Source organism: Diabrotica undecimpunctata, chromosome 1, assembly GCF_040954645.1.
Source record: "Diabrotica undecimpunctata isolate CICGRU chromosome 1, icDiaUnde3, whole genome shotgun sequence".
Lineage (NCBI taxonomy): Eukaryota > Metazoa > Arthropoda > Insecta > Coleoptera > Chrysomelidae > Diabrotica > Diabrotica undecimpunctata.
In genome coordinates, this window is record NC_092803.1 from 76,402,319 (window position 1) to 76,428,776 (window position 26,458).

A 26,458-nucleotide genomic window follows, 5' to 3' on the forward strand; every position below is an offset into this window, starting at 1 on the left:
ATCCCATCCCCAACTTTCTTTTCGTTTTCATTCCGCCAGTTACAATTAAAGCAGCACTTTTTTCACCAAAGCTAGCGTCTTTCGACTTGAAGCGCTCCCAAGCTCTATCTTCCAATTCTTTATCGGCCTTGTGGCGTTCTTCGAGAGATGAATGCTGCGAATAAGCGATATCGTGTCGTTTGCAAGCTGCGTCTAATGGATTAATTCCTGGATCTCCACGTGCAAGACGTTTTTTTAGTTTTGTTCCGGGTCCACAATACTGATAACCAGGAATATGTAGTTCAACTGGAAGTTTATTAATTAGAGAGTTCACGAGACCTCCTCCTTCAACGACCAACATTGGACTGATACCATGCAAGTGGTGACATCTATAATATATATATTACCGTACTTATGTACTACACTTGCCACATGATGAAGGTCGTTCAGCAAGAGCAGACGCTACCAATTGATAATTTGGACATTGTCCAAAAAACAACCAACAGTAAACATGGTAAATTACTACCGAATTCATTCAGAGCGATTATTTGCGGTCCAAGTGGGTGCGGCAAAACGAATGTTATGCTATCTCTTCTATTCAATCCGAATGGCGTCAAGTTTAAAAATGTCTATGTTTATTCGAAATCCCTCTTTCAACCGAAATACCAACTACTGCAAGATGTAATAGCGCAAGTTAAAGGTGTAGGATATTACCCATTTAAAGACAACGAAGAAATTATTAGTCCCAGCGAAGCTAAACCTCACTCTGTGTTTTTATTTGACGATGTTGCATGCGATGGTCAGCAAAAGATTCGCGAGTATTATTCCATGTGCAGACATAAAGATATCGATGCCGCTTATTTATGCCAAACATATTCAAAAATACCGAAGCAGTTAATTAGAGACAACTGTAACATGATTGTACTATTCAAGCAAGATGAGATAAATTTAAAGCATGTATTTGATGAGCATGTATCACCCGACATGTCATTTGATGAATTTAAAAAAATTTGTTCTGAATGTTGGTGTGATAGGTATGGTACTCTGGTAATTATAAAAGATTTTGCTCTCAATAATGGCCGATATCGCAAAGGATTTGATAAATATATAAAATTGTAAGATAATTGTTTAGTTGTCAACACAATGTCAGATGATACGGTTGCCATTGCGCTTCGCAAGAAGAAAGTCGCCGAATTGGCTAGATCAATTCGCAAAAAATATTTGGCATTAAAATTAGGTCGAACAGAACAAGATGAGTCCCTAAATAAACTGTTTAAACCACTCTCGAAACCTCTCAAAGATATTGCACAATCATCAAAAACGTTACATCATACTATCACTAACAAGTTTGAACAAGTTAAAAAAGAAGAAATGAAAAAGGAAGAGGAGGAGGAGGAGGAGAATGGTGATGATGATGATGTATTTCTTGATGCACCTGATCTAGCGGTACCTAATGAAAACATTATTCAAGAACCAATCGAGATTCCGATGGATGCCACAGACGAATATATTGATCAATATCCTTCAATAAGTCACAAGTACATAAAAGAATATTTAATAAAAGACGATAAAATTGATAAAAACTATGGACCATTTTACGATTCTATTAGTGGCTGGATAATGGGAAAACGTCGAATAAACTTTGACAAACGCAATGGAGACATAATAATAATTCGAGAACGTGATTTAGAAGAACGTAGGTTAGGTGGTACGCCAGGTCTATATCAACTTTTATTTTATGCCAACCCTGACCAATATAATGATGAGGATTTACAAAAGTATAAAACACTGTTGAAAAACACAGAGATTCATCTGGATACCTTAGGACGTCTTAAAGGTTCTAGTGGAGAAAAATACCATTCTATTATTAAACCTCTATTCAAACCATCTGATGCAGCAATGAAAAAGCATGCAACTCGATCCAAAAAAGAACTCGAACACAGAACGAAAACAACAACAACAACAACACGATCATCTTCATCTACGACCAAAGGAACGGGATTGGATGACTCTCGTTTAACATACAACACTGCCCCCATGGAGTATATTTATTGGGATGATCCAAATGAGTTAGTTGAACGTCTTAAACTATTGGTGGCTTCGAAAGACGCCGGCAACACATCTCTCGACAACGAAATCGTAGCAATCATCAATGAACTAAAAGAAGCTAATATAATAGAGTAACTGGGAATGTCAGTATCATTTCCACTATGAGTGTCGACAAATTCGGTCATCACTCTCGTAACAGTAGTAGTAGTAGTAATGCCCAAAAGGTGGCACGAGTTACATTTCCACATACGTCTGACGGAAATATTAATGCCGAAAATGTGAAAATTTGTAATGTCAAGGATCCATCAGACAATGACGATGCTGCAACGAAAAAATACGTTGATAAACAAATCAATGAGTTGCGTAACCTGCACTATCCATTAATTCAAACACATGGTGTGATATTGCAGCAAAAAACTAATGACATACAAGATATAGCAATCGGACTAAACGATGTGAGAAAGGAGCTTCATAAAACTACAGTTCCACTTCTCGAGCAAAAATTGCAGCAAAAAACTAATGACATACAGGATTTAGCAATCGGACTAAACGATGTGAGAAAGGAGCTTCATAAAACTACAGTTCCACTGCTCGAGCAAAAGTTACAAAAAATAATCAAAGATGATTTGAATACACTGAAAAAGGATATGGAGAACAATCTAAAATCTGCTGCAGAAACAGTTGCAAAGCATACGATGTACGATATAAAGATGGAACAGAGGATAAAACAAGTGGAACAATCATTAAAAAGCCTAGTAGATAGCGTTCATTCATGGGATATAGACAAACGTCTTAAGGTAGTGGAAGGTGCGATGAAAAAATAATGTCTAAAGAAAAGAAAGAGGTGGTGAACGAATTGCATAAACCAGCACGAAAAAACTATCCTCGTCGTCGAACAATAATCAAAGGAATCGATGACTTGTGGCAAATGGATTTGGCTGAAATGCGTCCTTATGCACATCAAAATAAAAATTACAAACTAATACTAGTTGTAATTGATTGTTTTTCAAAATTTGTGTGGACACGTCCTCTAAAAACGAAGACTGGTGAGGAAATTACTCGGGCATTTTCGGATATTCTCGCTCATACTCGACGAGTCCCAAAAAACTTACAATCTGATCAGGGAACCGAATTTTACAACAGAAAATTTCAAAATTTAATGAAAAAACATGAAATTAATCATTACAGCACCTACACGATCAAAAAAGCTGCTATTTGCGAAAGAGTTATTAGAACGTTGAAAGCAAAGTTGTACAAGTATTTCAGTTTACATGGATCGTACAAATGGTTAGATGCTCTACCCATAATCACCGAGGAATACAACAACACAAAACACAGTAAAACAGGATACAAACCGTCTAAGGTTAACAAATCCAACGAAAAAGCCATTTTAAACAAAAGTTATACTCATTTAAAGATTGCCGGTCCACGAAAGTTTAAAGTTGGCGACATTGTACGTGTATCAAAGGCAAAACATTTCTTCGAAAAGGCATACACGCCCAATTGGACTACTGAATTATTTAAAATTGTACAAGTTAAGATAACAAATCCTATAACGTATTTGCTCGAAGACATGCAAGGTGCGCCGATTAGTGGCGGTTTTTACGAAGAAGAATTGCAGAAAACATCAAACCCTGACATATATCTGGTCGAAAAAGTACTCAGACGAAAAGGCAATAAGATGTATGTGAAATGGTTAGGAATGGATAGCAAACACAACAGCTGGATAAATAAATCGAATATAGTTTGAGGATCTATATTTCGATTCGCCGCGTAGACATACACTTTTCTAAAAAAGGCTTACAATTAACCACAAGGAGTGGGGAATGACAAAAGTATAAATTTAAGACAAACTACGATGTTCAGTTTACACCCATTTCGTCAACGGTATTCGAAACAAGAAGATGATGATGAGCTCTCAAGATAGTGGTTATGACAGTCAGCCTGTTAATTTCGATGATGATAGCAGTGAATTTAGTATAGAATTTGGCTACGATGAAGATGGTCAACCACCTAGTCCTGGCGCCGAATTAGATCGAGTATTGGCAAAATTTGAAGCAGCAGCCACAAATGAAGTATATTGTTTATTGGAAACTACATATCCAATGAGCTCTCTCCATATAAAAATTGGTCTATCTCCAGCTCGAGATTTTTCACCATCCATCATTCTGTGTAAACATGGTAATTTTAACAGAATCAGTTTAAGCACATTCGAGTGGAAAGCCATAATTGAGTGGTTTAAAGAAAAAATGAGTGATTTTTTCCAAGCAGATCTACCGACTTATGCAGATGAGTATGATCCCATCGAATTTATGTGTGGTGATTTTTGCAAACTAAGACAATTGGTGATGGAAAATGTAAAGTTGCTGACAATCGAGAAATTTGGAGCCGCATTTTATTTGTGGGAAGATGACGTCAACCAAATTATAGAAGCAGACCAGAGCATGATGTCGCATAGAGTGGTGCTGTTAAAGAGTTTACAATTTCACGAATACTATATAAACATTTCAACTTTCATCAAGAACAATTTTGGTGCTATAGACTCTTTACATGGACCAGTTGAAGCCTTCGCAGCATATTGCAATATTTGTCCAAACACTTTGTTAAGTTTAGCTTTAAAGGAATTTGTATATTATTATAAAATTAAAGTTGTAAATGATTTAACTGAATAAATAATATTAATATAAATATGTTGTCTTTTATTTGTAATCTAACATAAATAAAACCAAAAAATGTAAGATTACACAAATTTATTATTAAAACTTACATTATAAAATTAATACTATTTTTTATATTTACAAAAACTACAATTTACAAAAACTTTGCGATAAGTGATCTTTTCTTTTTTTTTGTGATCTTATGAGTAGCCATATACTAAAAGAAGATAATTATTTATGCAAAGAGCATGTACATTGAACGGTCCAGGTAGTATCAAACAAGACATGATCAAATGAATTTTGACACCAATTATCTGCTACATCATACAAATATTTTATGGCATATTCATGATGTTCATCCCAACTAACAACCTGTTCATAGCCATAGCATTTATTTTTTAATTTCAGTACGTTTCGGAAACGTTCATAACAACCAAAACAAAAGTTTAAAGCAATATCATCTGCTACAAATGCAGAATAACGGACACAATACATATTAAATTCTCTTTCTTTATAATGTGATCCACAAAGATGAATTCTTTCTGCTTCACTTTCATGTTTTCTTTGTTCAAAATTCATTTGATCGCATATTTGTATTAGATGCAAATAATCAGATTCATATAATTTTCGAAAGCGATAAATACTATAATTATTACAAATTTCTAAAGTAAGACTCCACGGTAGAGGAGATATTTCAACAAAGTCAGTTATGTCCAAAATATTTTCACAAATAGTTTTTATAGATTGTGTGCGTAGTGTTGGTACCATCCTGCTGTTTTTTTTTTTCTGCAACAACAAATACATGTTATTCAACAAGATAATGTCCCCACGGAAGCGTATTAAATGATTTTGGTATTAAGTACCTCTTATCGTCATAAGGACTTAGAGCCGTTTTGGATTGCTCGATGCTGAATACTGAGTGTTGGTACGACCGAATACATCTTTGGCTCGCGGTTTGAAGTTTGAATTCTTTAAGACATTTTTCATAGTCTTCGTACGTAATTTTATTTCGAACGATGTTATATTTCACTCCTTTTGCTTTTTTCGTTATTCCCAAATTTCCTATGTCACATTCAATTCTCTCTTTGTTTAGTTGTTTTCTTTCTAGACGCTGTCTCTCTTTTTCCCTCTCCTCGTCAGTTATTTGCAGTTTAAATGTGTACATTTTTGATCGTAATCCAATAAAATGTGTAATTATTTTCCCATTTGCCTCGTCCTTCATTAATCCGGGGATTTTTTTATTTAACCTTTCTATTTCGTATGGGTTGTTTTCGGCATAGTCTGAGGTATCGAATTTACTTGGATGCGCCTTTAAAACCTCTCTATATGCATCTGAACATTGCAATTCATAAATAAAGCTATCTGTATCCATGTACAGCAATGAACAGTTTTTCTCTCCCATCGTTGGAAGCATAAAGTTGTAGTGAAAATCATACATACATAATTTGGATATATCGAGGATTGCTGCGCCTATATACAGGGGTTTATTAAAACATACTTCTGATTTCTTAAGTTCGATAGCTACCAAATTTTCGCTAAAGATCGTACGACTGTGAAATCGACTACTCGCAATCAAATTTTTGGCTCCGTACCTTCCATGCCACTTTTTACATAATTTTACAATACGATGACGTCTTATGTTCTCCATGGTCTTGCCGAACACAGCATTATTCATTAATTTGAACAAATTTTTCTCAAAACTGTTGGTGGCTGCCGCCCGTAAATTTGTATTTAACTCGATATACGGTCGCAGCCACGCAGATTGATTAAATTTCAAAACTTTATGTATTTTTGTTAAAATTAACCCGTTGGCTAATGCCTGTTTAAGATTTCTATAATGCATAATATATTTGGTTTTGTGATATAAGGTTGGTATTAACTTTGCTAATTTTGAACCGGGCGGAATGCGGTGTTCGGCAGCAAATGGAAAATCTTTATGTTTGTCGTGTAATTCACGTGGATACTCCAAGTCAACTTGGAAAAAATAGCCCTCCTTTGCATCATCCTGTATTGACATAATATCTATATGGCCTTCGGGAAGATTACCAACACCAAATTTGGTTACGTCTTCGATCCACTTGAATCCTCCTATTGGTAAAGCTTCACTCATGGCCCAGCCATACAGATTATTTACATCTAAATAGAGGATGTACTTAGAGGGCCGTGTGGGATCATACGACGAAATGTATTTGTTGTTGGCCTCCGAATATCTGTTGCTACAAACAGATATCCCACCTCTTATGGCTTTTTCCATAAACAAGATCATATCTACATCTTTTAGCAATTCTAATTTACATTGTGTGTATCTCAACATACAATCCCAAGTGTATCCTGGCATAGTATAATACCATGCTGGATCTAATTTATATGTGTCTCGACATTTTTGTCGAAACTGCTCAAACACATCAGCCAACAGCAGAATATCTGTTTTTAAATACAAATCGCTGTATTCCCCCAAATTTTTACAATTAAATTTCTGCCAAACATTTTGGGCATGAGCATACTTCTCTTCACTAATGTATTCATTATTTAACTTATTATAAAAATGGTTAATTGTGGGTAAAGAAGTTTCATTCAATTTTTCCAAACTATCAATATAATCGTAACAAAATACTCCTTTACAAGTTAACAAATTAAATGTATCATTATCTACTTGACTAAATTCTCGTTTTAAAATCTTCTTTTCTGATATATCTAAAAGAGATGCCAATTCATCGAGTGAAGCTCCCATAAATCTAAGTGAATCAATAAATCGTAATTTAATTTGATGTTCGTCAGATTGTAATGTAAATGAAATATATTTTTCTTTATTAATGGGAAGTAAGCTCAAGTGCCCATGCTTGCAAAGATCTATAATCATAAAATGCGAGTCGTAGCCACTAAAATTATGAAATACGATTGGGACGACAAACAATTTTTTAAAGTTTAAATTACATGCTTGGTGCGCAAATCCCCGTACTTGTCCCGTAAAATGATCGTGATCTACAACAATTGTATCTGTAGCCATAAAGCGTTTGCCACAAATATGGCACAAAGTTGCCATATTTGTGTTGGGCTTTTCGACCATAGGTACAATTGTCTTTATTTTGGAATTTACAAATGTGGAAATTTCGGCCATTTCTTTTGCGAACCACTCCATGCAATTTTCACCTCTATAGCTATTAAAATAAGATAAACTATCATCGTAAGCACATTTCAAATAATAACCTGCACTAAAAGGTACATGTTTCTGATATTTTGCTGTTTTACTCACTGTGACATTGGAATCTGTAAAATTATGTAATTGACATTCAAAATCGGCATAAACTATAAACGGAGTTGTTTGTTTGTATGTAAAATTGCGAAAAGCCACATGATCGTATTTAGGAACAGTCATTCTGCATTTATTCACATCTGAACATATTTCTTCGTGCTCTGCTAGTTTGCTTTCACTGCTAAAATAGTTCAAACATCTATCACATATATATTTTTTATATGTGTCTTTGTTTAATTGCGATTTTACTAATTTTCCCAAATCTTTAATCCAACAATAATGAAGGCGTATTTCAGTCTGATCGTCATCTTCTGGAAGAACATCGTAATCGTTTAATTTTGGAAAATATTTATCTTGTACTAGCAGCAAATTAACATGCTTTTCCATCTTTTGCGGTGTCAGTCTGGCAGGTATTACTTCGTAAAATTGTTTGTCCTTAACTACATTTAATTCTAAGACAAAAACATTAACTGATATGGCGTTTAATTTTTCGAATTTTGAAATTTGGTTTAATGGCATTGGGCTTTCTAATTTATCCGTTTGCAAAACAGTAGAATAATGTGGATATTTCGAAACTCTTCCAGCATGTTCATGTTTGTTAACAGGATACAGAGCGCTAACTATTGACCAATAAAAGCAGGCCTGATCGAAATTATGCACATTAATGCACGCTCGTTTTTTCTGAATCTCTATTGGCAAGTCAATGAACGATGAACCGTTTCCTATTTCTACTTTATTAATATTAACTTCTAATGAGATTACTTTAGACAGAGCAGCACCCGAATCTTTTTCTGCAAATTCAGACAGCTTTGTAAAAATTTTATCCTTAACATTTTCACTAAACCAAAGATGTAAATCGGTCGATGTGTCTATAATAGCATTTTTAGTGTTAAAATATTTTAAATCTAAACTTTCGGTATCACTCGATTTTTTAATGAATTCGCCGCAAAATGTAGTATTGACTTTAAGAATTCTATTTGTTTTTAAAATAATTTTAATTTTTCTACTAACAATAATATAACAATCATTTAGGAACTGTGTTAAGTCCTTATGCACTAAATTAACTATAACTCCAGTTTTAATTCGACTAGCAAAACACGAAATAACATTTTCCCATTTAACTCTATTGCGTAATTTTGAATTCAGCCCCAACCCAACGTACTTATTATTGAAATTTAAAATAATTTGTCTAAAATGCTTAAAATGTCCTATGTAAGTTTGCAATTTTCTAACTGTTCCTACGGATAGTCTATTGTTTTTAATTACTTTACTACATCTAAAAATTTGACTATTTAACCGTCTTGTCCAAACTTTACGATCTCTTTCAGTGAATTTATCGAAAATTATTTTACTAAGCTTTTTAATAATGTGCATCAAATCATCAGACTGTTTAATCACTTGTTTTATATGCATGATGGCTACTCACACACAAAATAAGAAGAAAAAATCACTCACCTCTCTAATCTAATTTTCTACTATTCTAAATGATTGGGCTGGATGTTTTCCTGCTGCAACCGTTCCCTCGTATATTATTGAGTATTTCTGATTGGAAAAGTACTCCAAATATGGGCTGTAGACTTCTGTCACTCGCTCTGGTAGAAACGTGACGCTCTCTGCTAGCTCCAGCAAAACAGCTTGTCCAAATTTACTTTTCACTATCTTTGCCGATAGTATTTTCTGTGGCGTATTAAGTGGCAACTCGTTTAGTTTTATTGCCGGTTTTCTCTCTGCAATACACGAGGATGCATTTAATTTGGTTAGATCCATCTAAAATACAAGCAACCATTTTAAGAAAAATACTATGTGAAATCGAAATACACAAGAAACAAGAAAACAATTCTTATACAAATAGCAGTCGTGAACTGTTTTAAAGCATACACAATGATAAAAAGGACATAATAAATATATAAAAAGACAAACACCGCTTACCTTTATCAGATATCTGTAAGTCACTGCACACCGTCTTGACTACTGCGAACTTGTTGTTGTTGTTGTATGTTTGTGATGCGAACTGTGACACCGTATGCGCTCCTCGGTCTTTTAAAGAACAGAGCAGCATATCGCCCCACGCGAACCCAAGTTGCGTCAACCTAATGCGCCTACGGTACCATCAACTGATTCGTTTCATTGATAAGCAACACCTTGTGTTCTAGAAATGCTCATATTTATATATTTATTTTTATTTCTTTAACTAATTTTTATGGTATACAATAAATAGATATTGCGGTAAGCGAATCGTTGTTATCAATTTAGAATTTTGTTAATGTGGTTGCTGTTATCATCATACATTTTACAAAATGTAGCAACTGCGGTTTTCTTTCCGGTGTACTTGTTTTTCCAATGATTAAAATAAAATTTGTTATCACACTTGTTTACGTGTTTTGAATTATGCGGTACCGCGTTATCACGAGGCTTCATCCTGTTTGCTAACAAATGCACTATTTTAACATATTATTATATTTTAAATATTTCAGTATATAATTCTGTTTTTGTGAATTTTGTATAAATAACTATAGTACCAATTTTTGGAAATTAGTATAAACCAAGATGCTGGTCTGTTTACATGTCTTATTGTTGCTCTCTGTATCTGTGTGCGCACAGAATAGCACTCTGGAGTATGCTAGTTCTTTTCTTAAACGTTTCGGATATCTAAATACATCCAATAATGCTCTTTCTAGTATAGATATGGTTCTAGTTGCCTTTCAGGAAAAATACAATCTCCCTGTGACTGGAACATTAAATAATGATACTATAAATATGATGATGAATAAGCCTCGATGTTCTGTTGGCGACAATAACTATGCCATTCGTTCGAAGTGGAATAAAACGACTTTACGCTGGTATTTCCCTCAGGCTATTAGTAATCCCGATTATATAAATCTTGCTGCAGAAGCTTTCGCTAGATGGGAGACAATATCTAATTTAAAGTTTAAACAAGTAATAATACCTTCTCCGAGGCCTGATATTACTATAACTGTGGTACCAGATACTCATAATTTTCGAGCAAGTTGTCAAGGAACCTCTAAATGTTCATTTAATTTCGATGGTCCTGGAAAAGTATTGGCTCACGCATACTTTCCAAGCGCACACGGAGAGTGTACCGAAATTCATCTTGATGCTAATGAACGGTGGTATGTAGGAAATGGCAGCGCTCCCAATGGTGAAGTCAATTTTTTGGCTGTCCTAATGCATGAAATTGGTCATTCTCTCGGACTAGCACACAGTACTATTGATTCGTCTATTATGTATCCTTGGTATCAACAAGATGTACCACCTTTTGGTGATGATGATAAAAAGGCAATGAGTAATCTATATGGACCAAAAACAACACCCTCTTACATACCAACAACAACACCAGTTACGCTAGCACAAACACCACTTTCGCACAACAAGAACCATATGTCGAAAACATCTACCATCAAACACAGGACCTCTTTGCCAACAACAACAACGACCACACCTGCAATACAAAACATATTATGTCTAATTCCGTATCCAGATTTCATGTTTCTAGCTACTTCTCCTCAGTTTCCAAATTATAGAATGTACGTTGGATATGGTCCGTATATATGGAAGTTTGATTTAAATGAAATGCGCCTTCCAAAACATCCCGAATTAATTACCGATTATCTCCCTAAAGAGTTGAGGTCTACGCACGTTTCACATGTTTTTCAGAATTCCGAGGGACACTTAGTAACTATACGCAATAATCAGTATTACGCTGCATCTTTCCCCAATTTAAAACTTCAAAAACGTTTTATGTTTCCTTCTATACCTGCGAGAACCAAAATAAATGCATTATTTCAAACAAACAGCGGTCAAACGTATTTATTATACAATGATGATTCTTATATTGAATTTAATGAAGCTGGAGATGTCTTAAACCGTGGACCCATGAATTATCTCTTACCCGGACTACCAGATACAATAACATCAGCATTCCGCTATACTGATGGGTTTATTTACTTTTTTCAGAACAACACCTATTATAAGTACAGCGAATACACACGTAAAGTTGTAGCAGCAGGAACGTTTAGCTGGGAACTTTTTGGGATACCCTGCCCCAACGATGGGCTATTAAAACAATTAAGAACTTTGTTAAACAAAATTGTAACTATATACGAATAAAAATGCTCCGTTTATGATGATGTTGTTTTTATTTAAATTCCATTACTCTGTATGTATGTTAAGCAACGTCCTGCGTTGAATGTCACATAACTGTCACGTTCTACGTCGAATGTCACGTCCTGCGTCGAATGTCACGTTCTACGTCGGATGTCACGTTCTACGTCGAATGTCGCGTTCTACGTCGGATGTCACGTTCTATTAGGCACTGTATGGACAAGAAGAAGAAGAATGTTCATACTGATCGTTGACATGGCTTCTGTGTGTCACCTACGCTTTCATTTGACACCTCATACGTCAAAATCATGCCAATAGCAACAAAGATACATTCTAGCGCCCATTTGGCAATGCTGCCATCTTTGTTTTTTGTGTCCCCGTCTCCTCCCCGTTCCAACGAGCCCTCGTACGTCACGATTGGACCAATAGAACCAAAGATATGACGTAATGACCTTTTGGCATGCTCCGATGCGCACGGCACATACTGCGTTCAACCCCATTTTTCATCCCCTTTCCAACGAGCCCTCGTACGTCATCCTACGTTAAGCCGTTCGGCATTTGCAACCGGGGGTTGCGATTTTAGGGGATGCGATTTAGGGGATGGCCGCAGACACAGGTAGTCTATCTACTCATTTCATTAATTATATATTTTTTATAAGCTGCTTTATGTTGCCTTACAATAGGTAATAATTCCTTTTTTGTCGAATTCTCCTTGTACTCAATTGCGTGTTTATCCAACCATTCGATTATCTCTCATTTTTTCCATGCCGTTGTTGGCAATTTTTCTGCTAGCCTTGAATGGTAACTAGCATTATCCATGACTATGACAGAATTTTTTGGAATTAAATCTAACATTTGCTCAAAATATTCTTCTAAAACGTCAGCAGTCATTTCCTCGTGGTAATCTTTGGTTGATTTTGAGGCAAAATTTAATAATCCACCATTGACAAAACCGTATTCGTTTCCAATATGGGTTATTATGAGTCTGCGTCCTTTTCCAACGGGAATATTGTTTATTCCAGTAGATACACCTTCGATGAATGCCTGACGGGAACTTTTCACATTTGTATTAACCCATAGATATGGTACAGTATGACCTTCATTTAGCCAAGTCTCGTCCAAATAAAAAATTGTTTTCCCTTCTTCTCGGTACTTTTTAATAGTTCTTAGATAATCTCGTCTCCAACATAAAATGTAATATTTTTCAATTAAAACGGATTTTCTTCTATTCTTTTGCCAACAAAATCCCATCTCTCTCAATAGTCCCCATAATTTATTGTTGCTTATGATTGGTAACTCTTTGTTTTCTCTAATTAATGTTTGGATTTTGTTCAATGTTGGAAATTCTTTGTTAAAAAAAAAATGAGTGGACGCTGCGTCTTATCATGTTTTTATGTATTTCTTCAATTTCCAAGGGTTTACTCCCTCCACTCTTCTTGGGAGATGAAACAGTTCCCCCTTTTCTTTCTTTTAGGAATCTATAAATTGTTGCTTCTCCAAACTCTATCATATTTGAACACATGTTAACGATTTCACGAACATTACTTAATGGGCGTTGATGTACAAGTGCATCGTGTACATTTAAACCTGTTGTCGACGTCATTTTTAAATGCAAATAACAAAATATCGACACCAAAAACGTAGGTAGGTAAGACATGAACAATGTACATCTGCAAACTAAATGGACGATGCAAACAATTTCTAATTTATATTATTGGCATAAGCTGTAATGTGGCATAAAAACTACTTAAACTATCATTAGTGAAGCCTTATCAGTAATTCCAGGTAATCGTTCAAAGAAGGTATTCTTTTTGTGTCAGGCGATAACATGTATAGAAAACAATAATCACCTTTAAATTACTGTTTACATTAATTTATTTCGTGAAACATTGAATTCTCTCGTTAATCACCCGTGTATAATTAACAATAATCGTGTGGCATATATACCGACGTTTTTTACGCACAAAAAATGTATAGTGAGATTAGTGGACACTTATTTTACAGAAGATTTTTTAAAAGATAATGAATTGTTGACGGCATCTTAACATATTAATTTTTTTTATTTATTTCAAAACAAGTATAGGGTGACGCCTATGGTTTTTTGACCTGTTGAGGATTTGCATACATAATGTGCTATCAATATGATGGAAAAGGACTATAGTAAAGTAAGCCTACAGGGGAAAACAACGGTAAAAAAAAAACGCGCCGAGTACACTACCTCACAGGTGGCGTGGAAATGTGTGCATATCATGTATAATGTGACTCTTAGAATCTCGATATCTCAGGAATGGTAACTCTATTAAAAAAAATTATGAAAACCATTTTTGTAGAGAATTTTAATATCTACAACTTTGGCTTAAGTCTTTATAGTCTTTATAGTATATATAAGTTTATTTTATAAAACTTACTGTTTTCGAGAAAAATCCAAAAAACCTTAAATGTTGACCTTTGACCTCGAATCACTTTTGTAGTACACATACGATCGATGGAGATTTTAAAAAATTTATTTGTACTGATAAACCCCAGCTCTCCACCAATATTTGGCTTTCCGGGAGTTGTTATTATTTTAAATGCCTATATTGACCGGAGTATAATACCAAAATAATTATTTCGAAATCACTTTCAAGGAAAGAGTTAGAGGGTTTATTAAATTAAGATCTTAAGATTACTTTACAAAGTTATCATATCTCTGAAGATAATAAAGGTAGTTAGTAAGACTGAATGTAGATTACGATCAGATTCAATACTGCAGCGACAGTTCCAAAAATGCTGTCATATATTGAAGCTCTTTTAGACTTAGTTAAAAATACATCTTATTAAATATTTTAAACATTTCGTTTTGTGCTGTTAAAATCAAAGTTAAAAACAACGTATCATTAAACGTAGTGATATGTGATATGTTTGTTAAAAACTACCTTAAAAGCCAAGTTCCTCTAGAACAACTGGATTGTTACTAATTCACATAGATTTTGGTTTTTGATGTTTAATATTTATCCAGTCTACTGCAAAGCCAAAAAAATATCGTTTATTATACAAAAAAGATACCATATTAATCTACATCCAGTCTTTGCTTATTTTGGTACCTGCGTAATGTACAAATAAAATAAAACACTAATAAACCGACAAAATAATTATTTTTTCGCTGTATATATACTTTGTATTGTGTGGTTAGTGCAATACGTTTCTTCACCGCCCGAGTGATGCGCAGCGTCTTCGTTGTCGGCGGATTTCACCTGAAAATCATCGGAAGGCAGTCGACAAGGGAGATGGCTCCCGTGGTAGCACTAGCACCGCACTCTTCCTTCATTGACAGCATCGCTATGGTTTACATGGGTGGGCCTTCCATTGTGGCTAAGGGAGAAACTTCGGCTTTGCCTTTCTTTGGTAGTACGTACGTTTTACTAACTGTTCTTGCACATGGAATGTTTTCTTTCTGAATCATTGTCGAAGCCCACGTTAAGTACGTTAATAAGTAACCCTGATTTTGCCAAAAAAATTTCTGAATTGTACTTGTATATTTGAGTTTTCAATTATCTCCAAACTAATGATTGGCTTTTTGCTGTAAAAGTTACAAAACACAATACATTATTGTAACCTTGTTTATTATAAATAAGGAGTGAGGTAGTTTTCTAACAAGAGTTTAACAACATATTGTAACGAAATAGCCCATCTCCGATACGTCATAATTCTTAGAAGGACGAATCTAGAAAACGTAAGAATCGGCTTGTCAATAGCGCCCGTCTTTCGGACGGGAGACAATTAGAGGTGGGACAACGCCAGAATGTTCTCTAAAAGTAACTTTATTATATATATGTAACGTTGTTAGGAGTGAGTTAGTCGTTAAGATACTACCGAACTGTAAAGTTATAAATAAATATATGTATATAAATTCGAACCGCTCGTTTTATTTAATCTCGCTACAGTTGGTGTTACGGTGTGAGTAAAAAGAAATAAATTCAGCAGTGACTTTTGAAAAAGACTTTTGAACTTTTGAAAAGTATTGTTCGTCGGGAACATCCGCGTAGTTCGGTAGTGTCCTTTGTACGAAAGAACATTTAAAAAAAGTACGTGTGTGCCTGACCAAAGATGTTGCTAGTACAACTTTCAGTAAAACAGTTGCGTGAGCAACTAGTAGAACGCGATGAAGATTGCAGCGGGTCCAAGAAGATCCTCCAAGAATGACTGAAGAATATTCTTAACAAGAATGGAGATGACCCAGAGACATTCCATTTTCAGTCAGCAGAAGAAGCAGTTTTAATGAAGATCGAAGAGAGTTTCAGAAAAAATGATAAGAAATTTGAAAACGTCTCTCAAATGATAGAAGAATCTTCTAAAAGAGATGATAATAAATTAGAGAATGTTCCCAAAAGATTCGATGAAACATTCGAAAATGTATTTAGAAGATTCGACGAGACTTCACAAATAATTAAAGAAATATGTATTCAAAACAATGAGAAATTTGAAGAAGTCTCAAGAACATTCGATAAAGTAGAAGAGAAGATCAAACAATTAGAGACCATGAGAAGTAACACAAAAGTGCTACCACCAGTTAATACGGTAGCCTTAGATCCGGTAGTGAAAAAAGAATCACCGAGAGACGAAATGACACATCATATGAGATTCAAATTGCCACCATTTGATGGAAAGTCCTCTTGGTCCATATACCTTAGACAATTTGAAGCTATTGCGACAGCCAATCATTGGACAGAACAAGAAAAAGCTGTTTCCTTGACTGCTGCTTTACGAGGTGATGCTGCGGATATCCTAAGATCAATTCCTAAGGGTCAAGAAAAATGTTACCAGACCTTGTTCACTCGACTAGATAAACGTTACGGAGATGCCCATCTACAACCAGTCTACAAAGTACAAATAAGAAGTAGAATCCAACGAGCAAGTGAGAGTTTGCAAGAATTTGAAGCAAATATTGCTCGTATAGCGCTGTTGGCCTATCCAGAGGCACCAGACAACGTTTTGGAAGAAATCGCTGTAGATGCCTTCGTCAATGGGTTAAGAGACATTGAACTACAGAAAGCTTTACGACTAGCAAGACCGAAAGTTTTAGATGAAGCGCTCGCTATTGCCTTGACTGTAAACGTAAGAATCGGCTTGTCAATAGCGCCCGTCTTTCGGACGGGAGACAATTAGAGGTGGGACAACGCCAGAATGTTCTCGAAAAGTAACTTTATTATATATATGTAACGTTGTTAGGAGTGAGTTAGTCGTTAAGATACTACCGAACTGTAAAGTTATAAATAAATATATGTATATAAATTCGAACCGCTCGTTTTATTTAATCTCGCTACAATATATTAAAAATGTTTTAACTTTATTGCATTTTATTTTGTACAATAGTATATAAAAGTCAATAGCGCAATAAAAGGATATAAACTGACACTGAACCTAGCTACACAGAGACAAGAAATGAAATAGTATCAAATGAAACAGTATAAATGTAATACTTTAGGATGCGTAGCAAACTAACGAAGTAATTCAGAAGCTAAAAAACAACAAAGATCGAGATAATGATTAAATCCTCTATAATTAGAACTCTACAAACATAAAATTTACATAATACTTAACCAAACTTAATCAAACCAGAAGATTATTACAAAAGTATGGAAAGAAGACAAATATCTAAAGGCTGGTATATATATGTTCATTTTGCTGATTGCAAAAAGCTACCAGCTTGAATGTGATAATTACAAAGTATTAAAAATTACGAATGTGATTTTTATGATTAACCTTTTAACTGCAATATATACTAAAATATCCTTTTATATAATGTATAGAGGTTTGAGTCCATACTGAGGAAATTCTGGGTCAATGAGAGTGGATTCTGTATTGTGAACGTGAACATCAGACTGCTTTATAAAATGGGCCCCTTTTTTCTATGAATTTCAGTCAGAACTTGAAATATGAACAGAATAGGTAGCGGCATAATTTTGAATTTGATAAAGAAAGGTCGGCAGTGTTCTAGATACCTAACCCCTGCTAAAATCCTGATAGCTTTCTTTTGCATTCTAAAAATTTGAAGTGCATTTGTTGAATTGCCCCATATGATTAATCCATAGTTTAGGTGAAAGTGGAATAAAGAGAGAAAAAATATGTCACTTTTAATGTTTCAAAGTTGACAACCCTTGCTAGTTGGCGAATAACAAATAATAAACTTGATAACTTTTTCTTTAGTTGTGAGATATGAGTCGACCAGTTCAGTCGATTAAATAAGACATTTTTAAATCGTATGTCGTATCATCTGCGAATTTTACGGATTTGTGCCGACATAAATAATAACAAAAGAGGTCCTAAGACCGAACTTTGTAGGACTCCATGTTTTACAGATAGAAACTCGGAGAGGTAGTCTTTACACATTACCGCCTGGTGTCTGCCACTTAGATAAGAAGTTATAAGCTTAAGAGGGATACGTCTGATTCCATAGTAATTTAATTTGTGGAGAACAATGTCGTGTGAAATGCAGTCAAAAGCCTTCGACAAGTCACAAAGATAAATTGCTATTATGCGATTGCCGCGTTCAAGCCCCTCGTTCACTTCGCTTACAACATTATATAGCGCGTTCGTAGTAGAACGAGCACTTCTCCCAACTCACCATATTGTGAGTTGCTAAAGTAATTATTTGACTCAAAATAGGAATAAAATTGTTGTTTGATAACCTTTTCAATCACTTTCGAAACAGTAGAAACAATGCTAATGGGTCTGTAATTGTCAGGTTTTGGGGAATCGACTTTTTTGTAGATAGGTAGTACTTTTGAGTATTTTAGCACTTCCGGAAATACTTCAGTTGATAGAATTAAATCAGTAAGTTGAGTGAAAGGTGTAAAAACTGTTTGCTAAGTTTCTTTTAAAATTTTGCTATTAATTTCGTGAACGTCCCTTGTTGAGCCACTCAGTTCACACCACAACTCAGTATAGCAACAAAAATATTCAACCAAAAAAAAATTAAAAATTTTAGCAAATACAGAGGCCAACTATTCAACAAAAACTGAGCACTGTTTTAGAATATCCAGAACTGGTACCAGGTATAATCAATCAGTCGAGATAGAAAAAGTAATAAATGCAACCAACCACAGAGGAAAGGGAAGACATTGCATAAAGTGATCAAATTAAAATGGAGATGGGAAAAACGTGTGGCTAAGATTGACACTAACGTATGAACAAAAAGAAACCATTGAACGAAACCATATTCTGCAAAAAAGAAGGCCTAGACGTCCTTTAATGCGGCGAGGCGGTATGATGTTATCCAAAGAGTGCCGAGCAAAAATGGATTTCCGAGGTCCAGAACAAAAAAATGTAGAAAGAATTGAAGATGAGATAGTAGAGTTTATATTGTATAAAATTGTGTAGAAAATTTACACAATTAAGATAATTCAATACTAATCAAAGAGCTTGTTTCTAATATTAACTCTAAGCGATATTTAAAAACGATAAAAAGCTACTTGTTAGCATCAAGAATATACGCTCAGAGAAGTTGACAACTGATAGTCCAGTCGTCAGAGATTTGACTTTTAAAAATCATACCAACAAGCTCAATTTTGCTGAAAATGTCAATTTTGGGATTCCAAACAAGATGCAAAAAGGTTTACCACTCCTACCCTCTGGACTTCCCCCTAAAACCATCACACGTAGGAGGTAAAATGGAAAAAATCGATTTACCAAGAATCTGTACGCCGTATAAAAAAATGTTTCAAAAAATGTATTTATTAACACTTTTTTTTGTAGAATGAACCGTTCTCTCACGTGAACCATCAGTTCTGCGTGCCAAATCAATTTTAAATAAAACTTGTATCAACTTGATGGTAAAAACACGATATTTTCTGAACCTAGTGTCCTAGGGACAAAAATCAATATGTGTCTTAAAAGTGAAGAGTTCTGCTTTAGAATATGAAGCATTTGAAATATGCCGAAAAACGCAGAATTTAAACTCTTACATTACAAACCATCGCACGTCACGGTAAATGTATCCACGAAGACGGTAAATGTATCCACGAAGACGGTATAGGGTATAGTTTGTAGCTGAAGTTGTGTAGTTTTGAAAAACGTACTTGTGTAATTGAAAAGAAGCAGTTTTAAACGTTTTAGATTGCTTGAAATTCAGCGTTTTTAAGGCATATTTCTTGTCAAAACTCAAAACCGGAATTTTATGCTATATGTTTTTAAGATTAGGCTTTAACAATGAAAATTACATAGTGGCGTGTCAATGAAAGTGATAAATTTGATTGATTTTATGAAAAATGGTAAAAATCGCGCAACGTTTATAAAAACTGAATTTATTTGCGGCAAAATACAAAAATTGCATACGAAAGCTACACCACTTACCTTTAACACGCATTTTAATTTTTCTCGATAAGACATCTTATCAAAAGATATCGAATTTTACCGTCGAGTTGATACAAATTTTATTTAAAATTTATTTGGCGCCCGTAACAGAAATTCAAAGTCACCGGCTGCTGTCACTGAGGAGAACGATTCGTTCTATATAAAAAGTGATCACTTTTGTTCAAAATTATCTAAGCTACATTTTTTATTTGAAACATTTTCTCTGCGGGGTAAAGATTCTTGGTAAATCGATTTTGTACGTGTTTTCCCCACTACGATAAGAGGTTTTAAATGGAAGCCGGAGGTTGGGAGTAAACTTTTTTCCATATTTTTTGGGGTCCCAAATGGTCATTCTCAGCAAAATTTAGCTTGTTTGCATGAGTTTTGTGTATGATTCATTTTTCTGAATGACAGTTCTCGATCTCATGTATCTCATACAGTGAGATTGTGTGATATGTGAATAAACCTATGAAGTTAAAAGTCGTGCAACATTTGCATTGTAAACTTCACTTATCACCATGCGACTATCCATTAAAACAGATTCTTAAAATGCGTCGTTTTATTTCGTATAAAAAGTTGGTGATTTCAATAAGGAATTGTACCGCAAAAAGTCGAAAATATTTTTACCATAGAACATTTTTAGATTAGTTAAACAATAGACCTACCTATTAATGTTAATGAGTTTGTTTTTAAATTTGTCGAATAAAAATAGTTAACAGCTTCTAAATATGTTATCATTTAACAACTGTAGTACTTCTAACCTGTTCCTTTAAGTCGTATTATGATTCGATATTATAATATAGTTTCTTTAGTTCATACCACTTGACCTATTTTTAAAAGTAGTTAGGATTTATATACCTAAATATACATATAGAATAAATTACATGCTATTGCGAGTCAATCAAAAATTTAATCTCGTAATGGTTTATGACGTAAAATGTATTGGCAACTGATTCAGAATAATTCATTCCATTATTTTCATTGCATACTTTACTATGCATGATGCACGTGAGGTAGAACTATTATATTTAATGTAATATTTTATTAAAACTTGTATCACTATTTTATTAGTATTAGAACAATAATAATATTTTTTCTCCACGGCTATTAGTGCATGTAATAATTCCAAAATTACCTTTAATCGTAGAAAGTAAAAAATTCTCACTGTGGAAGTAGAATATTTATTCTAAAACAAGTTTTTCTTATTATATTGTGCATGCATTTTCATTCTATAACAATAGACAGAATAAATATTTCACAATGATGCTCAATGACATATAGTCCATTGAAATGTTATATGTTTTATGTGTGCACTTCTTAGAGGACACACCTTTATTTTATTCATGTGTTGGAAGGGTAAGTATAAGCTTAAGTTCAAGTTTTTGGAGTCGCTACCCTTGTCCCTTGGCCGCCATCTTGAAAAAAGAGGGGAAAGGGGTTTCGCGCTGTATCTCGTAAACTAGTAACTCTACAAAACATTTTATAAAGACATTATTTGTAGGAAATTAAAGTGTCTTATAACTATTTCTATTACTTTTAATCGTAAAATGGAAAATACAAAAATTGTAAACAAATAATTAAAAATTTTAGAACAAATTTACTTTTGATAATATCAGAGCAACATCATAGAAGGTTTTCCATGAAATAACTTTCACTACAATTTTGTTTAATTTCATTAATTTCTCTGGCTTCTACAGCGATCTAAAGTTGGCCGGGTTCTTGAATACTCGTCATCTTGGAATAAAGGGTACTAAGTGTTTTCGCGTTGTATTTCGTAAACGAGCAACCCTACAGAAAATTTTATCCGACATTATTTGTAATAAATTAAATTATTTCAGTTGTCAGAGATTCGATACCTAAAAATCATACAAACAAGCTGAATTTTGTTGTAACAAATTAAATTATTCCAGTTGTCAGAGATTCGATACCTAAAAATCATACAAACAAGCTGAATTTTGCCAAAAATATCAACTTTGGGACTTCTAAAAAGATGCAAAAAAGTTTACCACTTTAACCTCCGGGCTTCCCCCTAAAACCCCCCTCGTAGGGGAGTAAAAGCGCAAAAAATCGATTTACCAAGAATCTGTACGCCGTAGAAAATAATGTTTCAAATAAAAAATGTAGCTGAGATAATTTTGAACAAAAATGTTTATTTACACTTTTTAAGTAGAACGAGCCGTTCTCTCAAAAATAAAGCTTGAAGAGACCGGCGATTTTGAATGTCAGTTCCGCGCGCGAAATAAATGTTAAATAAAATTTGTGTCAACTCGACGGTAAACAGTCGATATTTTTTGATCGGAGTGTCCTGTCGACAAAAATAAAAATGCGTTTTAAATGTAAAGAGGCAGCTTTCGTACGCAATTTTTGTATTTTGCCGTAAATGTAGTCAGTTTCTATAAAGCTGTTCAATAAATAAACTTTTGTGTGATTTTTGCCATTTTTTACGATTCTCGTAAGATCAATACAATTTATTACTTTTATTGACCGGTCGTAGTGAAATTTTCATTGTTGGAGACCAGTCTTCAAAACCCATAACAGAAGTTAAGTAATGTTGATAATCGTACTAGTTTAATTAAAAAACAGCAGTTTTAAACGTTTTAGATCGCTTGTAATGTAAAAGTTTAAATCCAGCGTTTTTTAAATATATTTCAAATGCCTTTGTTGGCAAACTCAAAACTAAAATTTCATTCATGCTATAGGTTTTGAAAGGGGTTTTTTTTTTTTTTTTTTTTTTTTTTTGGCAATCGGGCTAAGTGCCCATCCAACCAGCAGCAAATGTGTAATAACGTTCACTTCAATTAACCTATTCTAACTAAACTAAATACATTACAATTCTGGAAATTAAAAGAAGACTACGATGGGAGAGGAACTAGGATTACTTTTCGCACCTACGGGTCATTCAAGATGTCTCACAGACAGAAAGTGTAGACCACGGAAAGTATAGGTAAAAAGGTAAAATATTTGGCGATTCAACAGAGCTAACGAGCTTAACACCTACACTAAAGTTTTAAGTTACACATTTTAATAAACTTAAGAATAATTTTATATACCTTGTACATATTTAATGATATCAAATAAAGTAAATTGAAAGGGGGGTATAATATTTGCAATAATAAACTATTAATAAGTTCTTGTCTTTGTATTTCAAATTTACTACAAGCATAAAAAATGTGATCTAAGTCGCAAACCACATTGCAAGTTTCACAAAGTTCGGTGTTGACTACACCGATTTTATATAAATGTTGATTGAAGCTTGCATGTCCGAATTTTAGCCTACAAATGTTTACAATATCATTTCTTGTAAAATCAAATTCTTGGTGCCACAAATCTGTCGAAATACTTGGATGTAATAGTGTATATCGTGTGAGGTTATTAGAGCAATAGTTTTTCCAATGCAATTCCCATTTTGCCTTAAAATTACTCTTAGATATGATTAAATATTCTTGACCACCTAAATTGTTGTTGATATGCTCTCCAGTTGTAACGCTTTCTTTGGCTAAAAAGTCTGCAACTTAATTGCCACGAAGTCCTATATGAGCTTTTACCCAAGTGAATTTTAATTCGTATTGACTTTTTTTTTAATTTACGAATTCTTGCTTTTAATTCTCTAATAAAAGGATTTGTATCAATAGCCATCACATTAATTGGGTTAGCTATGCATTTAAGAACAGATAAGGAGTCACTCAAAAAATGTATTTTTTTTAACTTGTTTTTTTTTTTTTCGACATAATCGCAGTCTTTAATAATACCAATCGCTTCTGTAGAGAAAATGGAAGTATTATTATTCAGTTTGAATTTTTCTTGAACGTTTGTTGAGGGTATATAGAATGCACATCCCGTACCATTATTTTGTTTTGATGCATCGGTATATATTTCCAGAAAATCTGACAGATTTGATATGCAGGCGCTTAATATATTTTTACTTGTCAACAAATTTTCATTATATACAGGAATATTAATTTCTAGTGGTTCCAACATATCAAAGAATTCAGATTTTTCGACTGAAATAGTTCTTTTTAAATCACTATTAAACTGCTTGTATTTCTAAAAGCCATACATAATGGAGGAGAAGGTTTTTTTGACCAGTACGTGTTAGTTAAATCGTGGTTATTTAATAAGGCTATTTTATCTAACAGAGTACGGTTTTTAAAAAAAGACTTATTCAGAGTCTTAGGGAAATATTTTGAATTATTTCCAGTCGTTTTAGAATGTAAGGACTAACCGATCCATATAACGTACATCCGTAAAACAAGATGGACCTAATAAAGGCTTTGTAAAAAGTTAAACACGATTGTGGATCTGCTCCCCACCAGGTTCTCCTTATGAATTTTAAAAAATTTATGCCTTTTAAACATTTTGATTCTATACTTTGTATAAATGGTTTCCAGCTAAGATTTTTGTCAAGAATAATTCCAAGATAAGTTACCTTATTTGATACTGGATATAAGGTACCATTTACATTAATGTAATCAATATTGGGTAGATTATGTCTTGTAAAGATGGTAATACTAGATTTTTGAGGGGTTAAAGAAAAACCTAACGATTCAAATTTCAAAGTTGTTAGTTGTATATGTGACGTGAGCTCAGTTATGCCTACTTCTAATTTTTTATTAGTGTTATAAACGACAAAATCATTAGCATACTGTATACCATTATAATTATTTTTTTCCTCGTGTATTTCTTTTGTAAAAACATTAAACAAAAGGGGAGAAATAAAGGAGCCCTGTGGTAAACCTGTGGATGATTGTCTGGGACCTATTGCAGAATTGATATTTGACCTTACATAAACTTCTCTTTGTGTTAAAAGATTGCATAAGACATTACATACTCTCGCAGGGACATCTGCCTGAAGCAATTTTTCTCTTAACATAATGATATTAACTGCATCGTAGGCACCTTTTATATCGAGAAATGCAGCACCTAAGTAATAGTAATTTAATAGGTACATTGTATTGATCTCGTGAAATTCATAAAAAATGATAAAAATCGCGCCACGTTCATTTAGTTAACACCTCTATAAAAATTGAGTTAATTTTCGGCAAAATACAAAAATTGCATACGAAAGCTGAGCTCTTTACCTTTCAGATGCATCTTGAATTTTGTCGATAGGACACTGGGATCAAAAGATATTGAATTTTTACCGTCGAGCTGATACAAATTTTAATAAGCTTTGATTTCGCGCGCGTAACTAATATTCAAAATCTCCGATCTGTTCAATCGTTGTTTCTGAGAAAACGGTTTACTCTACGCAAAAAATGCTAATAAACGTTTTTGTTCAAAATTATTTTAGCTGCATTTTTTATTTAAAACATTTTTTCTACGGGGTACAGATTCTTGATAAATCGAGTTTTTTCCCATTTCCCCCCACTTCTTGGGGGTTTTAGGGGAAAGCCCGGGAGTAAAAGTGGTAAACTTTTTTGCATGTTTTTTAGCCTCCTAAGATTGACATTTTTAGCAAAATTCAGCTTGTTTGTATAATTTTTAGGGGTTCCGTGACATTTTCGTCTCTGAAAACTGGAGTAAATTGTCTACAAATTTATTCTTTTACTTTATTTCTATTACTTTTTATGGTAAAATGGAAAATAAAAAAAGTATTAAATAAAAATTTTGAAACAAATTTTCTTTTCGGCCTTAACTTTTTTTTCTAGTAATTTTACAAGAAAAGGATTTCAGAGCAATATTATAGATGGCTTTACGACGAATCATTTTCACAACAAATTTGTATAGTTTCATTAACTTTTCTGGGTTTTTACACCGCTCCGATGTTGACCGGGTTCTTGATTACTCGTAAGATTAGACTTAGTTTTCTATGCTATACATTTTTTATTCATTATTTTTGGTTTTATTTATCTATTAACTTTTTCTTCCATTTTACTATTTATTTTTATATACTTTATTTTAAAAATAGTTATTTAACTCTCTAATCAACTAAATATCCTATTTAATCTTTATTTTTCATTTTCAATGTCTATTTATCTCAGACATAGAAAGTATAAATTTCCATGACACACTTCATTCGAAAAAGTATATCTATTATTTGCCAACTCTTCTATGTTATGTCATTTCA

At 33.7% G+C, this 26,458-nt stretch overlaps 2 protein-coding genes across 4 annotated transcripts in view; one reads left to right on the top strand and one right to left on the bottom strand.

Moving 5' to 3' along the window:
• Positions 1-26,458, top strand: part of LPCAT (lysophosphatidylcholine acyltransferase) — a 222,438-nt gene that overhangs the window by 108,871 nt on the left and 87,109 nt on the right. Inside the window, exon 3 of one of the 2 annotated variants that reach the window (XM_072544453.1) lies at positions 15,233-15,447. The exons of the other annotated variant lie outside the window; for it this stretch is intronic. Coding sequence (XP_072400554.1) covers positions 15,233-15,447 — 215 coding nt within the window. The remainder of the gene's footprint in view (positions 1-15,232; positions 15,448-26,458) is intronic. 2 annotated transcript variants of the gene reach the window in all.
• On the bottom strand, positions 4,845-10,070 carry LOC140450769 (uncharacterized). Of its 2 annotated transcripts, none has more exons than XM_072544446.1 (2): positions 9,868-10,070; positions 4,845-9,665 (listed from the first exon to the last, which is right to left on the bottom strand). In XM_072544446.1, exon 2 carries the CDS (start codon positions 9,349-9,351, stop codon positions 5,491-5,493), a length of 3,861 nt encoding a protein of 1,286 aa, XP_072400547.1. In that variant the 5' UTR covers positions 9,352-9,665; positions 9,868-10,070; the 3' UTR covers positions 4,845-5,490. The 2 variants fall into 2 exon arrangements, with proteins under 2 accessions (XP_072400547.1, XP_072400542.1); XM_072544441.1 differs by having other exon boundaries at positions 4,845-9,705.

Bases quoted from the DNA above. Each gene is read 5' to 3' on its own strand.
- LOC140450769 (XM_072544446.1), bottom strand. From the start codon at position 9,351: ATGCATATAAAACAAGTGATTAAACAGTCTGATGATTTGATGCACATT.